The 19,783-nt window shown below is 47.1% G+C and overlaps 1 protein-coding gene across 1 annotated transcript in view; it reads right to left on the bottom strand.

Annotated features, from left to right (window-relative positions):
- The window catches only part of ABCA12 (ATP binding cassette subfamily A member 12), a 101,741-nt gene that overhangs the window by 45,717 nt on the left and 36,241 nt on the right, over window positions 1-19,783 (bottom strand). Inside the window, exons 9-21 of the mRNA XM_056861241.1 lie at window positions 18,600-18,715; window positions 17,842-17,948; window positions 17,075-17,328; window positions 16,674-16,786; window positions 15,330-15,454; window positions 14,514-14,687; window positions 11,578-11,742; window positions 10,607-10,811; window positions 9,454-9,593; window positions 8,802-8,921; window positions 6,581-6,671; window positions 5,774-5,953; window positions 1,877-2,192 (exon numbers count right to left, since the gene is read on the bottom strand). Of these exons, the coding sequence (XP_056717219.1) occupies window positions 1,877-2,192; window positions 5,774-5,953; window positions 6,581-6,671; window positions 8,802-8,921; window positions 9,454-9,593; window positions 10,607-10,811; window positions 11,578-11,742; window positions 14,514-14,687; window positions 15,330-15,454; window positions 16,674-16,786; window positions 17,075-17,328; window positions 17,842-17,948; window positions 18,600-18,715 (2,106 nt within the window). The remainder of the gene's footprint in view (window positions 1-1,876; window positions 2,193-5,773; window positions 5,954-6,580; window positions 6,672-8,801; window positions 8,922-9,453; window positions 9,594-10,606; window positions 10,812-11,577; window positions 11,743-14,513; window positions 14,688-15,329; window positions 15,455-16,673; window positions 16,787-17,074; window positions 17,329-17,841; window positions 17,949-18,599; window positions 18,716-19,783) is intronic.

The following is a 19,783-nucleotide window of genomic DNA, read 5'->3' on the forward strand; positions in this document are numbered from 1 at the left end:
CACTTCCTCAGCTCAGTTCAATGCAGAATGGCATTCACCAACGCTCTGCTGAATCAAGTTGTGTGTATGTGTGTGTGCTTGTGTGTAAAGGGCCATCAAGTGTTAACTGAACTATGGCAACTCTGTAGGGGTTTCAAGGCCAGAGACTAACAGAGGTGGTTTGGCCACCACCTTCCTCTGCATAGCGACCTTGCAATTCCTTGGTGGTCGCCCATCCAAATACTTACCAGGGCCGACCCTGCTTAGCTTCCGAGATCTGATGAGAAGGGGCTTGCCTGGGCCGCCCAGGTCAGGGTGCTGGTAGGCTATACTGATAGGAAAATACAACACCTGAGCTCTTCGAAGAGGTGAGTTGCTCAAACCAACCGGAGCTCCTTCCAAGCACTCCTATGGAGTCTAGCCAGTAATCCTACGACTGTTTCCTTGAACCTGTGCTGTGAGTTATGCGAAATAAGGTCAAGATGGCTGCTTCTAATACTACCGGTGGGAGGATTTTGGGGAGGAGCCTGAGGAGGGTGGGGTTTGGGGAGGGGAGGGACTTCAATGCCATAGAGTCCAATTGCCCAAAGCAGCCATTTTCTCCAGGGGAACTGATCTCTATCAGCTGGAGATGTCCAGCTAGTACCTGGAGGTTGGGAACACTATTATCAGGGTCAGTGAAGGATGTCACACTCCCCTGCTGTTTCCACAGCTTCACCCCTGATGGTGTTTCTGTGCGGCTGGGGACCAGGGCAGGCCAAGGGGGGCCACGCTTTGCTTGGCTGCTTCCCATATAAAGGTGGGCCTCTGTGCTTGGAGGGCCTCTCTCTCGGCTCCTGGGACGTTCTTTTTTCCTAGGATTGCTTTTCCCTGCTGAGAGCGCCAGGCTCACCCACCAGCATTGTGGAGGCTACGCCAGCATTGAGGGCTCTGGGAGTCTGCAAACATAATCTCACATCCGTGGAAATAAGTCGCGCTCCAGTGGGTGTTTTAGGGAGCCTGAATGAATGCAATAGGCGCCACTGGTGATGTTTTTGGGCTACTCAGAAGGGAAGGCTGGGGGTCTCGACAGAGACGACTTGCAGCGGCAGTCAAAGTCATATTAGAGAAACAACAGAAATCAAGCAGGATGCAGACCGGGACTGGACAGCTCAATAAGGCGAGGAACGGAGACAAAGTAAAAAAATGGACAAGCAATGATGGTGGCATTCGTCTTCAACTGGTCATAAATGTCTGATTTTGAAGTAAGAAACAGAACATATTTGCTCAATTTATTTTGGTATTTTGGTAAAAAGGATGATAAAAATATATTGTTATTCTTTTACACAGAGATATATATAACTTTACTCCCTTAGTGTAAAAAAAAATCACCTGTGCAATAAGAGCACAAGGCAGGCTAGAAAACATGTTTTGTTAACCCTTAGAAAAGAATGTCGTCATCCGGGTGTCCTGGGCCATTTATGCCTGGCTGTTTCCTGGTGGTCACCCCGCCGGCTACTTTGGGGCTTTGCTTTGTCTATGCTTGCATTTTCCGACCGTCAGAGGTCACCTCGCTCTCCCTGTGCATTTCCACGCATTTCCCCCACGTTTCCTGGATGCTGGCTAAACACAAATCCAGAAAACGCAGGCAAAATGCGATGAAATGAGCAGGGAGAGGGAAGCGACCTCTGAGGGAAAATGCCAGCATAGACAAAGCAAAGGCCCCAAAGTTGTCAGTGGGGTGACCCCCAGGAAACAGCCAGGCATAAATGGCCCTAAAGACTACTGTCCTTTGCTCATTTATCTTTCATGACAGTCTGGATCAGAGGATCCTCCTACACCTGGGGAAGCGGCAAGCCTTTTTCTTGTCTCTACAATGTTATTCCATATGCTGATCGTAACGGAGTTAGGCACTTACATATCTTTGCTGTAGCAAGGGTAGGGGGTCGCCTGAACTTGCACGGCGATGTCTTCTGCCCGTTTCCCCGTCTGCAGTTCAATGATGGCTCTTTCGAGGCTGTCCTGGATGTAGACAAAGGCCCGGCTGTAGATCTGGCTTTGGGAGGCTGAGTTATGTGGACCCACCGTCCAGATTTTTTCTCGGATCCTTTTGGTTGTTTGGGCAATCTTACTGCTCATTCGAATGGTATAATTGACCAAGGGTGGAAGGGAAAGGCGTCCAGGGTCGGTTCTGTTCCCCTTTCCGTTGTCTGAGGGCAACTTGAAAATGATACCTTTTAAAGGAGAAACAAGACAGACAGTTTGTCTTTCACAAATGTATACTTGGACATAGTAAAGGCTGGGCGGGGGGGGCATTACGTACATCACAGCTGTACCTACAAACAGGGTTGGATGCCTTTTTTCAACTGGTAGGAAAATTCCAGCTTCCCCCCTTGCTTTTGCTCTTCAGATGACATCTGGAATTGCCTTGGGATCCAACAACTTGGAATGCTTTCTAGCTTGGCACCAAGACCAATTATTCTCTGTCGTTCACATGAATCCCTAAAAGCATCTTTGCAAGAAAGGCTGAAAACCAGCCAAGAAGGGTCCGAGATCAGCCATCAGCCACTTTGATCCCCTGGCAGTCACTGGAAAACCAAGGCTGCCTCAGAGAGAATCCAGCCTGTCCCACACACCTAGCCACATATTATTAATCAGGATCTCTCACTAATTAATGTGAGTAAGTGCAACACAGAGGATTGTAATTCCTGGGGGTTAGCCATGTTACTCTCAAAATTAAACAGGAGTCCAGTAGCATCTTGAAGACTAACATCATTTAGTCCATCATCAGCTTCCACAAGTCAGAGCTCACTTTTTGAGAGACTGGGTTTGTCTCAAGGACTGGGTTGCAGGAACCCCTCAAGGCCCCCCAAGAACTCTAGCTGCGCATTACCAGCTTTGGCTGAATGATTTCCCCTCACATGAACCAATGCAGGACAGTAGAGAGCTACTTCTGACAACCCCATCTCCATGAGGGAATTTAGCCTGACGGTAAGACACTCCTTCTCTACCCCATGGTTTCCACTCCCATCCTTATCAAGAAATGTTCCCTGAATCACACAGCTCCTTCCCTCTCACCTTCTGCCAACCAGGAAGCTCACTTGGATTGTTCTCCCCTACCTCAGGTCTGGGAAGACATTAGGAAGAATTTTCTAGCAGTTAGGGTGGTTCCTCAGTGGAACAGGCTTCCTCGGGAGGTGGTGGGCTCTCCTTCCCTGGAGGTTTGTAAGCAGAGACTGGATGGCCATTTGTCAGCAATGCTGATTCTATGACCTTAGGCAGATGATGAGAGGGAGGGCACCTTGGCCACCTTCTGGGCATGGAGTAGGGATCACTGGGGTATGGGAGGGGAGGTAGTTGTGAATTTCCTGCATTGTGCAGGGGGTTGGACTAGATGACCCTGGTGGTCCCTTCCAACTCCATGATTCTATGATTCTAAGAAAGAATCTTTTCTGTTCAAGCTTCTAACACTACAAATGGAGGCAGAATCTACTCCAAAATGTCTGCACTTCCGCTGGGTTTACTTCCAAGAGTAATTGCACTCCCCCCACCCCCACCCCGATTCCTGGCACCCGTGACGTGTTGGACTGGAAAGTGGGACCCATTCTCATGGACGCATGTCCAAGGCACACATCTTCCTGACCTCGTGCATTAACACCCCCCCCCAAACTTGATCTAGGGAAGAAGATTGTACATATGCCCCAACTAGGTGAAGTGCAAGCCCATGTCAGACTTATGGCACACATATCATGTCTTGATGCACTCTTAATTTTGTTTGAGGTGCTAGAGATGCACAAACCAACACTGGCCTCTACATTCTTGATTTGAGCACTGACACAGACACTGAAACACCCACAGTTCCTTTTGTTCTACTGCCCTCTGTGGTTGAATACAGCTCCCATACGTTTTCTAGTGTGAAAGAGACAAAATAATGGATGGCAACACCGAAGCCAGAGAAATGTATGTCCCCTTTAACATTTGGCCTCTGTAATCCAAGCTTATCAACGTTTTAGTCGGCCTGGATTCTCTGTCCGCTCCTGTTAATTTTGTTTGTTTTGTGTCAGTTTAGTTGGTCCTAACAAAATGGATTAGATAGATTTTTGTTCTCGGTTTTGGATTTTTGTGGACATTTTTCCACTTTGAGGATACCTAATTTCAGCCAAGCAAGAAGGAATTGTCAACAGGATGAAAGGCTGTACTTAATGGAAAGGCTGGGAAAAGGCTGTACGTATGGGATTTCTCACAACACAAAGTAAAACCACCCTCTTTTGCTTTGACTGACTGCATACCATGCAATGATGGAAACTGCTGTCCAGTCACAGCTAATTTACGATGACCCCAGCTGGGTCTCTCAAGGCAAGAGTCGAACAGAGGTGGTTTGCCATGGCCTTCCTCCCCGTAGCAACCCTGTTGGACTCACTTAGTGGACTCCCATCCAAATACTAACCAGGGCCAACCCTGCTTAGCTTCCAAGTTCTGATGTTAGTGGTCTAGCCATGGCTGTCCAGGTCAGAGCAATACACCCAGGTACATCACCTTACAGTCAACTCAAGCTTTGTTAACAGAAAGACTACTAGGTGCTTCCTTTCACTCTCGGCCTTTAAAGGGGACTTGTGTGTCTCATCTGGCACTTTCAACTGGCTTTTGCATTTTCAGTGAGTGGACAATGAGTGGACTCTGTTACCTCCTGCTGCTTCCCAGGGAAGGTAACCTAACACCAGCAGTAAAGGGGGAGCCACGGTGCTTCCATGGTACTTTACAGAGAAGACCAGTGACAGCACGGTGGACCACCACACCCTGGAAAATCTGCTTCCCCCATTAAAAAAAAAAGGAACATCTCACCTGATGAAAAGTTCTGGTGAACTCAAAATCTTCAGTTAGCCCTAATAAAGCCTATGTTAGTCCTAACAAAAGATATTACATTGTTTTTTTCACCCTTACAACAGGCAGCCCTTGCCAGGGGGCACAACATGCTTTGGCTGCTTCTTCCTTGCATAGATGTAGCTAATTTCTTGTTCAAACTGGGACTGAAGACACACCACCGAGCAGCCAGCTTGAATGGGTGAATGATGTATTTCATAAGAACATAAGAAAGGCCCTGCTGGATCAGTCCAAGGCCCACTAAGTCCGGCAGTCTGTTCACACAGTGGCCAACCAGGTGCCTCTAGGAAGCCCACAAGCAAGAAGACTGCAGCAGCACCGTCCTGCCTGTGTTCCACAGCACCTAATATAATAGGCATGCTAGAATCATAGAGTTGGAAGGGACCATACAGGCCATCTAGTCCAACCTCCTGCTCAATGTAAGATCAGCCTAGAGCATCCCTGACAAGTTCTGGGGAACTCAAAAGTTTCAATTGGTCCTGACAATGCTGCTCTGATCCTGGAGATAATAGGTATGCAACATGACTAGTCTCCATTTTGACTAGTTGCCATGGATAGCCCTCTCCTCCATGGACACGAGAGACTAGCAGAATAAAACAGGAGTCCAGTGGCAACTTAAAGACTAACTTAATTTAATCTTAAATTTTACTGTCTTTAAAATTTATCACTTGTTAGACTGCAAGGTGCTACTGGACTCCTGTTTTCTTTTGCCGCTACAGACGGACACAGCCTCCTTCCTTGGGGAACCCTGAGCAGAGTCACACCCTTTTTATTCTGTGGACTTCAGAGGATTTAGGAAGGGTGTGGCTCTGCTTAGCATGCATTGTAAATTAGTTACAGTAAAAAAATATTTATTTAAACACTAGGTTTTGTTTCTGGTAGAAAATTATTTCATTTCAGCAAACGGAATTAAAATCCAGATGACACAACTCACTGGCAAAAAGCTCGTTCTTCAAAAACAGTTCTTTTGCCGCCGTCTCAAGTTCGTCTACAGACTTCTCAGGTTTGATGCGATCAAACAGCACACAGGAGGAAACGTTGACTGTTAGTCTTGACAAGGTGTCGAGTTGATTTATGATGTCAGCATTATTTTGCAGTTCCAAACGTATATCATCTGGGGGGAAAGAAGAAAGCCATAACCAGCGAGTCACTGTGGTGTTATCCTTTTGCAGCCCTCCTCTGGAAGTCACAAGAAATCCAGAAAATTAGTAGGACTTGGTTCTAGGGCAGAACCAGAAGAGGCAAACAGAAGCCTCAGCAATGTAGTTCTAAACAGGGATAATTTCCAATTTCTCATCCCTGCAGCCTCAACTTGAAAAGTCCTTTAGGGCCAAACAACGCATGATGTGCGTCTTACCTGTGGGTGACTCCGCTGTTGCAAAGAGATTTAAAAATGGTGCAAGGGCCTGATCCTGATTGGGCCCGTAGCACTGCTGACTGAGATGCTCTTGCCTCCCCCCCACCTTGGACTTGCGCCCTGAAGTAGTCGGGGGGGGGGTGATCACCATGGAAACAACCCATGCATAAAAAACCCAAGGTGGCTCATATAATTCTCTTCTCCTCCATTTTGTCCTCGCAACTTCCCTTCCTCTTCTCAATGAATTGCTGATCGTTTCGCCACGTTTACAAGAACCGACCCACGGCTGATCTTCTCAGGTCTTCCTGTATTTCTCCTCGAAGACATGCTCACATTCATGAACATCAATAATTTATCAGTTAGATAACATGTACAATAACTTACCCAGCCGATTAATTTGGTCCAGAAGATCGACGGCGTCCAGCCTCACCATGAGTTTGATGAAAACTTGCACAAAGGGATTCCGCAACGTAGTCTACCAGATGGCAAGAGAAATTAGTTTCAGCAATGAAAAGCACATGCATTTTGCCATATTTCAAAGCTAGATTTGGGGTGTGAAAGCTTAGCGGTCAAGAGGGTGCCAGGAGTGTCGCCCACACAGCCTCAACAAGAAAGGCAGACAATAAATGAAGTAAACTGGTTTAAAAAGAAATAAAATCTGCTGGTCCAGGCCATCCTTGGAGGGCCTTACCATCGAAAACAGGGAGTTGTGATTATTTCATTTACTTTGTTTTTAGCCCACCTTTCTTCCTGACAAACGAAGGCAGAATAGCCTTTGTTCAAATGTTGTTGGAAATCAGAAAAATTGGAAATTATATTATAATTATGTTTAACTGCAATACTGATACTGAGCAGCAGACTAATTTGAACGTGAATAGCAGCTATCGATAGAGTAGGCAATAATAACGAAGGGTAGATTATATAGGTGGTTTATTAGAGCCAGGAATTAGCAGTGGGTAATTTGATCAACTTTAATGTATGGTAAACAGTGATTAAAAATAATCAAAGATTTACTGAGTAGTTATGAGACTGTGTAGTCGAGAAAGATAATCTTTGATTTAAGGCATGCAATTTTTTCATAAGGTAGATTTCTAATAATGACCTGTTATTGCTCGGCTGCTGTTGAGACTGTAAATATATGGTTCGCTTTGGAAGGCGTGACACACTTTATGTACGGGATTGAAAGTATGCTTTTCATTTTTTCTTTCTTTCAATAACAATTATGGGGAAAAAATGTTGGCGGAATGTTTCCCTTGCCAATACTGTGTTGAGAAATTAATGTGGAGTAACATATAAATCCTGGTCCCCTGAGATCTGGGGTCCAAAATTTAGTTTTCAAACAAGTAGGACCAGATAAAAGAACAAAAAAGACTTGTGCTGAATAATTTTGACGCCACCTTTCTCTTTTCAGCAGCCATTCGCTTGGAATGAGATGCTAGTAGCAAGCGTAATCCATTCTGCAGCTGATGCAGCGTGCTGGTATGTGAAAGTTCTGCACACCTGGACAGATGCTCAAAACTGCATTCTCCATGTCACAAGGAAATTATTTCCCACCCCCATGCATTTTAAGGTAATCCAATGCAAGGAGCTTATTCTGTATCCCAGCAAGTTCCCAGATAAGCTCAGCATAGCTGGGATCCTACTCTGTAGTATGTTTAACATAATGATTAATCAGACTTGCAAGTAAACTTTTTTTTTGGCCATCAATTCACAGCTGACCCGTAGGGTTTTCAAGGCAAGAGATGCTCAGAGGCAGTTTGCCATTGCCTGCCTCCACGCCACGACCCTGGTATTCCTTGGAGGTCTCCCATCCAAATACTAGCCAGGGGCGACCCTGCTTAGCTTCTGGGATCTGACTGTCATGAGTCAGCCTGCAGAGACCTCCTCTGACGAAGAGGGACATCCTCAGACAGAAGTCCCACAGGAACAACCACAGGGCCTACAGCCTGCCAGAATAGAGGATCAGCCAAAGTCAGGAGATGACTCACCATGCCTGCAGCCTGCCAGCTCAAGGACTCCAGTTGGACCTGACACCTTGCAACATGCAGTGTCTCCAGAGGCCTCGCCAAGGCCACTGGAGCAGAGAAGAAAACAGGTCCGTCTGGCAATGCAGCAGAGACGGCAGAGTGCTAGACTGAAGGCTTTACAGAGGAACCTCCCCAGTAGCAGTGATGAGGAAGAGCAGGGCTGAAGCACCACCTGTGAACTCAGCCTCATCAGCATCAGCTGGCTCTGGGATTTAAGCCATCAGTTAGGCTTGGCTGTTGTGCAAGCAACTTGTCACCAACCTCCTGGTGTACCGGTCTTGTTTCCCTGCTATCCTTTGGATTCCTGGTATCCTGACTTCTTAGACTGGCTCTGACTAACGCCTTGGACTTCCCTTGCCTGTATTGATACCTCGGACTCTGCCTTCACTGTGAATGACCTTGGACTGTTCTCCAGACTACGCTTACAGCTTACAGCCCTCGCTCCTCGCCTGCACCACGACACTGACAAGGGCAGGCTAGCCTGTGGCTATAGCCAGGTCAGGGTAAACCAGCACCAACTAAAACACACACACACAAGACCCAATACAATGACGAGAGGGAGAGTAATCATTTCATACCTTCAGTACTGGAATGGTCTGATCTAATGTGGACAGTGAATTCATGAGTAGTGGTGAATTGTCCAGCCACTCCTGGGATTTACGTGCTATATCAGCCATCAACTTCAAAGTTGAATTAGACTGAAAGAATTAAAAAAACCACATATTTAATAGTCTGAAAAATTCATATCCAGCCAATTAAGAGAATTTAAGAGGCAAAACTATTTCCCCCCCCCCCCGCAAGTTTTGGTGGGCCCCCACTTGTCTCTAGCATAATTTCTGTGAAGTTTCTCCCCAGCCATGTCACATATTCAGAGGGCAGATGAATAGAGTTGCCAACCTCCAGGTACTGACTGGAGATCTCCTGCTATTACGACTGACCTCCAGCCAATAGAGATCAGTTCACCTGGAGAAAATGGCTGCTTTGGCACTAGGACTCTATGGCATTGAAGCCATGGCATTGAAGCCCTTCCCCAAACCCCACCCTTCTCAGATTCTACCCAAAAACCTCCTGCCAGTGGCGAAGAGGGACCTGGCAACCCTACAGATGAACACTGCGAATTCTGCTGCTTCCACAACACTGCAGGAAAAAGTCGTGCAATTGGCATCAGTTGCCAGCACCTAGTGTCTCCTAATCATCGAGAACTATCGCTTTTATTGAGTGCAGCATTACCTTTCCCATGATGGCTCGTGTTTCAGGGGTGTCCGGTGTATACAAAATCTTCCCCAGCAGCATGGGCTTGAGGAAAGACCAAATTAATGCCCCCGTAGGTGTCCTGACCAGGTCCAAATAGAATGACAAGCAGAAGGGGGCTGTGAAGAGATTGGGCGGGGGAGAGATTAACACACGTCAAACAGATGTATTAAAAGGAAACAGATGCTTTCAGTTGGCCCTATACTTTTGAAGATTTACCTGGAAGCCCATCCTTCGTTCATACAAGTAACCAATACACACGAACCAGATTTCACTACAATGGGTAACACTTTTGTGCAACTGTTTTTTCCTGGGAATAATCACTAGAACTTCATATGAATGGAGATATGAGGCTACCTTTCCAGGGACATCTGAGAGAACTGGAGAGGTCCAGAGGGAAGGTTAGGAACAGGGTTGCCAACCTCCAGGTAGTAGCTGGAGATCTCCCGCTATTATGACTGATCTCCAGCTGATAGAGACCAGTTCACCTGGAGAAAATGGCCGCTTTGGCAATTGGACTCTATGGCATTGAAGTCCCTCCCCTCCCCAAACCCTGCCTTCCTCAGGCTCCGCCCCCAAAATCTCCAGGTATTTCCCAACCTGGAGCTGGCAACCCTAGTTAAGAACGAAAGGACCAGGTTTAGTATATCCCTAAGACAAAGGCTAAGTCCCAGTGGAACAACGACAGTGGGATTTAAAAAGGTAAGGTAAAGGTCCCCTGTGCAAGCACCGGGTCATTCCTGACCCATGGGGTGACGTCACATCCCGACGTTTCCTAGGCAGACTTTGTCTGCGGGGTGGTTTGCCAGTGCCTTCCCCAGTCATCTTCCCTTTACCCCCAGCAAGCTGGGTACTCATTTCACCGACCTTGGAAGGATGGAAGGCTGAGTCAACCTCGAGCCGGCTAACTGAAACCGACTTCCGTCGGGATCAAACTCAGGTCGTGAGCAGAAGCTTGGACTGCAGTACTGCAGCTTAACACTCTGCGCCACGGGGCTCTCAGTGGGATTTAGCTGTGGCTAATTTAAGGCATGCCGATTTCGTCAGGGGCTCGTCATGGCTCACGGCTGTCGGGCTGTTCTGCTAGAGAGTGGCCGTGTTTGGCAAAGGGGCTGCGGTCTTATTCACTCACTGGAATCCTGTGGGATGCCGTATTTCTTCATAGTATGTTTCACCCCCTCATCTTGTACGGAGGAAGAATGGTGGATGTTCTGCTCTTCGAAATCAGGAAGCAGGGATTCAAAAAACAGAGGGGTGACTTCCTGGTTGCAGAGAGTTTTGGAAATGGTTTGGAACGACCCTGTGTTCATTGTCAGGTTGCCGGCCTTGAACAGCGCCTGGAGAAGCAAACCACGGGGACAAAATGAAGAGCAGAACAAAGAGGCACTTTTGGCAAAGAAGGTGATGACAGCATTCCCCGTTTATCGATGTCACAACAGTTCTCGGCCACCACAGAACACTGGAAGCCAGAATGGTGCTCGAATGATGAGAGCAGATCAGGTTATAATCTCAGAGAAGCCGGCCTTCCAAATGCTCAGGATTAAGCCAGGATTATTCTTATTCTAGTACACAAAATCTTTATTATATTTCTTTCTAAGTGCTCTTGGGCATACTCAGGAGCTGGAAAAATGGGCACTATCTTTGGAAATAAAACTGAATGTATTACATTAATATTTGATGCATATGAATTATAGTATTCTGCTACATGATACACTTTACACACACACACAGAGAGAGGACAGCCACAAAATTAATGACCCTCAAGACTTGGGGAGATCTCCTGCTATTACAACTGATCTCCAGCCGACAGAGATCGGTTCACCTGGTGAAAATGGCCGCTTTGGCAATTGGGCTCTATGGCACTGAAGCCCCTCCCCTCCACAAACCTCGCCCTCCTCAAGCTCCGCCCCAAAAACCTCCTGCCAGTAGCGAAGAGGGACCTGGCAACCCTAGGTATAACTGCCAAACTGCTTGCAATGAATGCTGTAAGTTGTGTTGGTCTTTGAGTGTTTTGGCTACTTTAACTGGAGGCTTGGGGATTTTCTGCATAACTGTTGGGAGGGGGGAATCCCGATTGTCCGATTGTCCACAGAGAAAACAAACCTTGGAAAGCGGAGCATTTCTTGACTGGCGCAGCTTTTTAAGGGAATTAATTGCATCCAAGAGCGGGCGAACATCAGATTCCACCCGGTTCTTGAAGTGATCCAAATCTTGGAGAAGACCAAACACCTTATCCAGAGAAGACTGTAGTTCCTTGGGGAAAAGCATCTAGAAGAGACCACAGGAAGCATAATCACAGCTGACCAAACACTCTTGTCCAATGGGAGGCTGGCATCCAAAACTAGGTTTCAAGGTGGGAGAGGGAAGAAGGAGAAGAAGGAGAAGAAGGAGAAAAAGGATCGGGCGGGGGGGGGGATTTCCCTTGGGAGATTCCAGTGGATCCCAGGAACCCCTACAGGGCAGCAGAACCCCAAGCCCACGTCAGATCCAGAGCGAGAGCGAGAGAGTGCTGCAGTTTCATTGTACAGGCGTGTTCCCTCCCAAAGGGGTCACCTATCCCAGACACTGATGGGTACTTGAGCAGAGCCCATGGGGAACCCTCTCCTAACCTCTGCAGTGTCTCCCTTGTCCTGGGTCCTGGCGCCAACTCCCATTCACACACATCAGAGAAGATAGAGCGGTTCCTCGGTGGAACAGGCTTCCTCTGGAGGTGGCAAGCTCTCCTTCCCTGACCTACCTGGTGCCATCACCTGTTCCCAATAGGCCCCATCCCACTTCCATCACCTGCCAGGCCCATCTTCACACTTACAGTTACCAGCCTCCAGGTGGTGGCTGGAGATCTCCTGCTATTACAACTGATCTCCAGCCGATAGAGATCAGATCACCTGGAGGAAATGGCCGCTTTGGCAATTGGACTCTGTGGCAACCCTATTCATGCTCTGACTCTCTGCCCCCCATTTCAGAACACCTGGCTGCTCTAATCCCTCCTGGAGGACGTCTGCCAAGGTTGGAGCTTTGCATTGCTTCGCAGCTCTTGCTGGGCCAGCAGCCCGGCTCCTTTTGGAACACTGCAGTGATGCTATGTGTGGAATATGATGAATAGGGGATTTTGAAAGGGTTGGGATTTTGTAATCCTGCTGGGGAGGAGGGTGAGGCAATAACTGGTTATTAGGACACAGGAGGGAGAGGAAAGATTGCACATCTAATCTATCTAGCAATTACGTATTTAAGATATGACTGTGTGCTTCAATGCCATTGGGCTGGCCTACCGTATTTCATAAAATCATTTGTTTAAAAATCTTCTGCAAGTGAGCTATGTCTAAAAAATATGTATGCCATGGGAGGAGGGTTGCCAATGTGGCTCCAGGTGGTGGCTGGAGATCTCCTGCTATTACAACTGATCTCCAGGCGACAGAGATCAGTTCTCCGGGAGAAAATGGCCTCTTTGGCAATTGGTCTCTATGGCATTGAAGTCCCTCCCCTCTTCAAACCCTGCCCTCCTCAGACTCCACCCCCCCAAATCTCCAAGTATTTCTGAACCTGGAGTTGGCAACCCTATACGGGAGCACAACAACAGACCAGTTGGAGTCAAAGTCAGATCTTGGCTTTCAGCAATGCACCGTTTTCAAAGAGGAAGGCACCACACAATAGCTTCGGGGGCAGAGAACAGGGCCGAGTCTTCCCTTCCCCCTTGGAGTTGCTTTCCAAGATCACCACCTGCAGGCTGCCCTCTGCTACCTGGGACTCTGGGTGTCTTGGGGCAGATGCCCACCGGGCACCCTCCTCTTTGGTGTTTTGTGGGAAGGCCGTGTGTGTTTTCACGGGTGTGTGCGTGTGCGCTCATTCCAAGCCTCTGTTGTTTTCCTGCAGACATCCGTGGGGCAGGCACATCTCACGGACCCCTCCCAGCTGTGCCCCCTTCCCATTATGGCATCCTCAGAGCCTGCATTCAGTGACAGATTTTACAAGAGGAGAGATAGAGTTTGGGTTTGGGCTATGTAACCACTTTGAACTATATACAGAAAATGAGGCACACATTATTAAAATTATTTAATATTATTAAAAAGTAATGAAAAATTAATGTTAACCACATTGCATTACAGATTAACCGTGCTATCCTGAGGAGGGGGACAGAGCTTGATAAAGAGCTGGCGTAATCCCGCCCTGGCATCCCTAAAGTGCCAGCACGGATGCCGGCGCAGGGGCAAACACACCGGAGCTGGGAGACATGGAGCTGCCCCAGCCTCCATTGCCACTGCTGCCAAAGCGGCAGGGAAATCCTGGCAGGGAAAGCCCACGCCAGCATGCGGGGGGGGGGGGGCATTCCTGGTGCGCTCCCGGGGCGGAGCTGACTTTAGTCAACTCCCAGACCCCTCTCGCCCCATGAATGCCCCCTCGTGCGGCGGTGTTGCTACGCCACCAAAATAGGTGGTGTAGCCTTGCTAAACCTTATGAGGGATTTTGGGCTATTTTTAAATTTTCTTTTGTTTTAAAATTCCTTTTGTGACTGGGAAGCCTCTGTGGAGGTGGCGTGGCTGCGCTGCTCCTGCTGCTGTCTAACTGCCCCCCCTTCAGGAACGGGCTGCCCATCTTCCTTATGGCTGCTGTTGTCATTTTTATCCCACTCTTTTTGACCAAAAAAGGTTCAAAGCAGCTGCCCTGGAGCTCTCTCTGCTTCATGCCGGCTGAGACCAGGGAGATTCTGGGGTGTCCCAATGAAACTGGGTCACCTGAGCGAGCCAGCAGGGCATCAGGGCAGCGACGGGAGTTAGCAGAGGTCCCACTCGGGCAGGAAGGTCTCTGGAGGGCCTGGGGCCAAGCACTCCCCCACCCCCCACCCCCCACAGCTTCCCTCACAGGCTGGCTGTGAAGATCCACAGGAGGAAAGGAGAATCGGGGCCATGGTCCTGAGCTGCATGGAAGAAAGGCAGGGTGGAAACAGGCGGATAAAGAAAGCAAACTGCATAAGTGTGGGTGCAACCTAGCCTAGAAAACAGAGAGAGAGAGAGAGAGAAAACAGCATAAAGTCTGAGACAAACCTTGTACATGAAGTTGTACACGTCCAAGTAATGCAGAAGTGTGACCCCCAAAACATAGGATTTGTGGACCCGTTCTGTGAGTGGCAGGTTGCAGAACTCCTTGGCTACGATCTCCAGCTTTGCATCAGCACCACCATATTGACAAGACTCAAGCTGGAGCATCTGAAAGAAGAGCTGTATCAGCCCAGAAGAAAGTCGGGTTAGGAGAGAACAAGGACGGGTGGAAGACAGGACAGAGGGCACCGTTTTTTGGGTCTGGGTTAGGTCTGAGACAAACGCTGCCTCCCACTGTGTGCAGACACAGTTCTTTTGCTTCATGAATACCTCTGGTCAAAGGTTTTCTGAAACAATACAAGAACCTGACAACCTGTTTACCAGCAGGAAAAGTAAGAGAAGAGTACATTCCACACCCTCTTCCTTGAAGACAGGATAGCCTTTCTTCTAGCCACTTCTAGACCATGGGGAGAGACACCTTATAAAAACTGACATGGAGCACCTGCGATTGAACCATCTGGAAAGTACCATTTTGGTCTCTGCTGGTGGTTGCAAGTTTTTGTTTTTTAAGTGGACACTGCTCCCCTTACCACAGCCCCCCCCCCCCGCATGGGAGCAGCCATCAGTCAGGACATGAGACACAAAATTGGGGTGGATGTTTCAGTAAGAAATATGTCACTGAACCATTTCAGTCAGGTGATCAGAATTCATGTTTTACTCATGTACATGCTTAGGTGTGCATGTGCACGCACACACATAAGCACAATTAGGCTCTAGGCCCCAAGTGGCAAAAGTAAAGACAGAACATCATAACTCATTTACCTCTGTTCTGTTTTCTGGGAGAGGCATTTCCAAAAGAGCATCGACACTTTCCGTTGACATTCCTACCACATTCCTGAGATCCTCCTTGAGGTAGTCAACATTTCTGAACAGATCTATCATCGTGTCTTGAAAACATCACAAAACAAAAATTTGATATTATATTTTGCTCCCATCTTCTAGAAACACACCTTGCACTGAATATTTACAGCAGGCCTGGCAAAAGCCGAGAAAAACGCCTCAAGTGTGGCTCCATGTGGCGCATGGGAATAAATACAGGAGGATTCAGAGGCGATGTTCTCATTTCGTACTGCCTTGGATTCTGGCACTTGAAGACATTTAAAGCCAACACAGAACTTCAAGGTACTCAGTAGACCCCTTTCTTGTGTGTTTATTAACACATTTCTCATATACATATGTATAATTAAGATTTTAAAAACGCAATCTTAATAAAGCATATCTTTTGATTAAAACATTGATACATATCCCACTAGTTAGTTTTTTAATATTTCATTCTAAAATGCAAAGAATCAACTCTCACCTCACACAGATGATTTTGCTAATTCCCTTCCCTTTTCTAAATGATACTAAATAAGGACACGCTACCATCAGCCGTGCATTCTGCCTACTGCTCAACCAGTCTTTACCAGCAGTTTTCCACTTGTTTCAAACCTGGCTATTAGCAATAGGCTAATTGCCAGTTGGTTCCCATCCCTCCCGCTCAGGGAAAATCAAAATTAAACCTCAGGGGAAATCTCACAGGCCTTCTTGCCCTGTTCCTTCTTTGGCTTTCCCAGCTAGAACCCTTTGAGGCCCAGCACATCAAATGTGTTTCTCAGGAGGCAGCTGAATGATTCTCACATTGTAGAAGTAGCTCTTTCTCAACAGAAGTGATTTCTTCTATTATCTGCACATCATTTTAATTTTTTTCTTTTAAATTAGTTCCAATTGAAGATGCATTTTCTTGAGTAAATATATCTTTCAAGATATCCATTGCGATATGAAAACGAGACTCTTTTCCCACAGGAGTTAGATTAGGGTCCCAGTTCACAGATCTTTGCGCGGGGCTGCAGTCTGCATTCACATGACTGCAAACTCTGCCGACAAGCAGAAAGTTGTTGCTGAGTTGAGGGGGCTGGAAGACAAATTTTAGCGGCCCATGAAGTGGGGGACACGATCCTAAAAGTGAAGTGATGTTGTTTTTGCCACGGAAACTCAGGGCTGGAGGTGTACTAAAGCCCTCTCCAGAATTCACTCACACATGCAATTTCTGAAATATTGCAACAGCCTGATATGCTTTACCAACCAAGTTTAATGCAAATCAACTGCTCTAAAGGAGAAAATTACCTTGTTTCTCGGAATGTGCTGCATTCTTTGTGTGATTCACAATAGAATTCACTGAAGCCACATATTGAGGGATATCTCGGATATAATGAAACTGCGGCACGTTTTCTCGAAACCTTTCAAAATAAATACATGTATTCTTTTCAGATAATAGTGTTACCCTTAGGGTTACCATCCTCCAGGTGGTGGCTGGAGATCACTCAGTATTACAAATGATCTTCAGGTGACTGAGACCAGTCCCCCTGGAGAAAATGGCCTTTTCGGCAATTGGACTCTATGGCATTGAAGTCCCTCCCTTCTCCAAACCCCGCCCTCCTCAGGCTCCCCAAAATCTCCAGGTATTTCCCAACCTGGAGTGGCAACCCTAGTTATGCTTCTACTGGGGACTTTCAGGAAGGCCTTACCAGTTAATTTCCTGCTGGAGTTTTGAGGGGTCTCCAATCAGTATTTCCCGAAGTTCTCCCGGCACACTTCTTCGATTCAATAGGCTGGTCACAAGATGATCACCTAGTGTGACACCATGGAGAAGCTTTGTGTGTAACTCGCTCTGTTTGCAAGTGTCCTCAAAGCTGACCACGGGGAGCTGGCAAGCTTGCTGCGCTGCCCTGAGCTGCTCAGGGTCACAAAGCGCCAACGTCAGGTTCTGGAGACGGGAAAGCTTCAAACACAAACAAGAAAGGCACCAAAGTTATTTAGAACTGGAAGGGATACCCTAGAAATCCAGGAAACGGGTTGACATCTTCATCGAGCTATCCACGACCACCCCAAGATCCCTTTCTTGGCCTGTCGCTGCCAGCACAGACCCCATCAGTGTATATGTGAAGCTGGGATTTTTTGCCCCAATTTGCATCACTTTGCACTTGCTCACATTGAATCTCATTTGCCATTTTAATGCCCATTCTTCCAGTGTGTAGAGATCCTTTTGGAGCTCTTTACAGTCCAATTTTGTCTTAACCACCCTAAATAATTTGGTGTCATCTGCAAACTTGGCCAGAAGGAAGCTCTGACTCTCAAAAGCTCATTCCTCCCAAAACCATCCTTCTGTTCTCAATGTCTTGCCCAAAGCTGCTTATTTCTAGGGGAAACCGTTGGCCAGCTTTCGATGCAGCCATTCTGGTGTAATTTGTAGTTGGACACCTATTGCATCATCCAGCACCATATCCCTACTTACTCTGAACATCAGGATTTCTGGAATGGATGAATGTTCCTTGTAGATATCCGGGTGGGCGGAAAGGATCTGCTTCAGTGGTTCTGTGTTCAGAGGGACAGCGGCATCTTCTGCGAGGAAAAAACAACTGTTACATGAAGCTCTTCTCAGTCACTGTGCATTTTTATAAATCTTGTGCACAAAACTTCAGACATTTATTTTTTCTGACCTGGGCTTCTTCAGGGCAAATGTGCATTACAATTTAACAAGTGGGTATCTGAAGGACCGTCTTCTCCCACATGTTCCTGCTAGGGGATTTAGATCACCAGGAGAGGCCCTCCAGACTGGCCCATCAACCAAAGAAGCTTGTTTGGTGGGTACATAAGACAGGGCCTTTTCAGCGGCAGCTCCACAATTCTGGAACACATCCCCCCCACCCCCGTGAAGTATGCCTCTCATTTTTGATCTTATATGATTTTATTTAGGACTGCATTCAATTAAAACTGTGATTTTAAATTGTGATTTTAACATTTTGGTTTTATGTTTCTCCTTTAAACTATTTTTTGTATTCTATCTATGTTGTTAGCCGCCTTGAGCTCCATGAGGAACAAAGGGGACTAATAAATGTTTTAAATAAATAAATAAATAAATGAAATCTGCTCACAGCTTGTTTAGAAACACATCTTGTTATAACCACCTGCAAGGGACACACTGAAAAGTGTTAAACTGCCCATGGAGGAATGTTTCAAGAGCAAGGAAACCCTTTTAGAGGTAAATAATACCTGATAATTCACCGTCTAGATTTTCAGTCATGTTTATCAGGCAAAGCATGTGTGATCGAAAGCCATTATCGGGCAGCATTTTTAAGAACATATTTTCAAACTCTGAAAACAAAAACCTGCAACATAAAAAGAACGGGTTATCTTCTCAAGTATGAAACAACAGATATTACCAAACGAATGACAAGAGAAGTCCTACAACCCCCCCCCCCCACCAAAGTCGTTTGATTGGAGCAATGGAGTGAAGGAGTCACCCCCAACCAAGACAACAGCTCAATTTGAGTCCAGGAGCAGCTTAGAGGCCAACAAGATTTTCAGAGTTGGAACTTGTATCTGACGAAGGGAGCTCTGATGACTCTCAAAAGCTCACATGCCCCGAAAACTGTGTTGGTCTCTAAGATGCTCCTGGACTCGAATTGAGCCATTCTACTGCAGACCAACTCGGCTACCCTCTGAAGCTACCAATCAAGGTAAGTTACCTGGTTTGCGTATCTTAAGGGGGGGTGGGGAAGCTAACCTAATAAGATTGTGGTGATTTTTTTTTTTAATCCTAGTATGACACTCTACCAAGTGTCTACCTAACTGCACACATTCTGCAGTCAGGAAGAGCCATCAGCTCTCCAGCCCTTCAGCTGTATTGCTTGGGCCATGGGGCTGAGGTAGGGTTGCCAACCTCCAGGTGGTGGCTAGAGATCTCCCAGTATTACAACTGATCTCCAGGCAATAGAAATCAGTACCCCTGAAGAAAATGGCTGCTTTGGCAATTGGACTCTATTGCATTGAAGTCCCTCCCCTCCCTAAACTCTGCCCTCCTCAGACTCTACCCACAAAATCTCCAGGTATTTCCCAACCCGGAGCTGGCAACCCTAGGAGACAAGTAAGTCCCATGCGAGACCGATTGTCTCCAGGCCCCTAGAAGGAACATGTGACACATGAGTTTGGGTTTGACAAGGCTGCAACTTTATTGAATGAACGGCAGCAAAGGCCAATCACATTCTTAGCACGTTACAGGCAAAGAAGACCGGAATTGTTGGCACGAGCGGTCACAAATCTCTTAAAACTTGGCTGCCAGACCTGCAGGTCCCCTTGTGCCACCACCATGGCCAGTGAAAGGGAGGGACTAGCAAGGTACTGTTGGGGTATCATTTATAGGGTTGCCAACTTCCAGGTGGTTAGCAGCAATAGAC

Source organism: Euleptes europaea, chromosome 15, assembly GCF_029931775.1.
Source record: "Euleptes europaea isolate rEulEur1 chromosome 15, rEulEur1.hap1, whole genome shotgun sequence".
In the NCBI taxonomy this organism is placed as follows: domain Eukaryota; kingdom Metazoa; phylum Chordata; class Lepidosauria; order Squamata; family Sphaerodactylidae; genus Euleptes; species Euleptes europaea.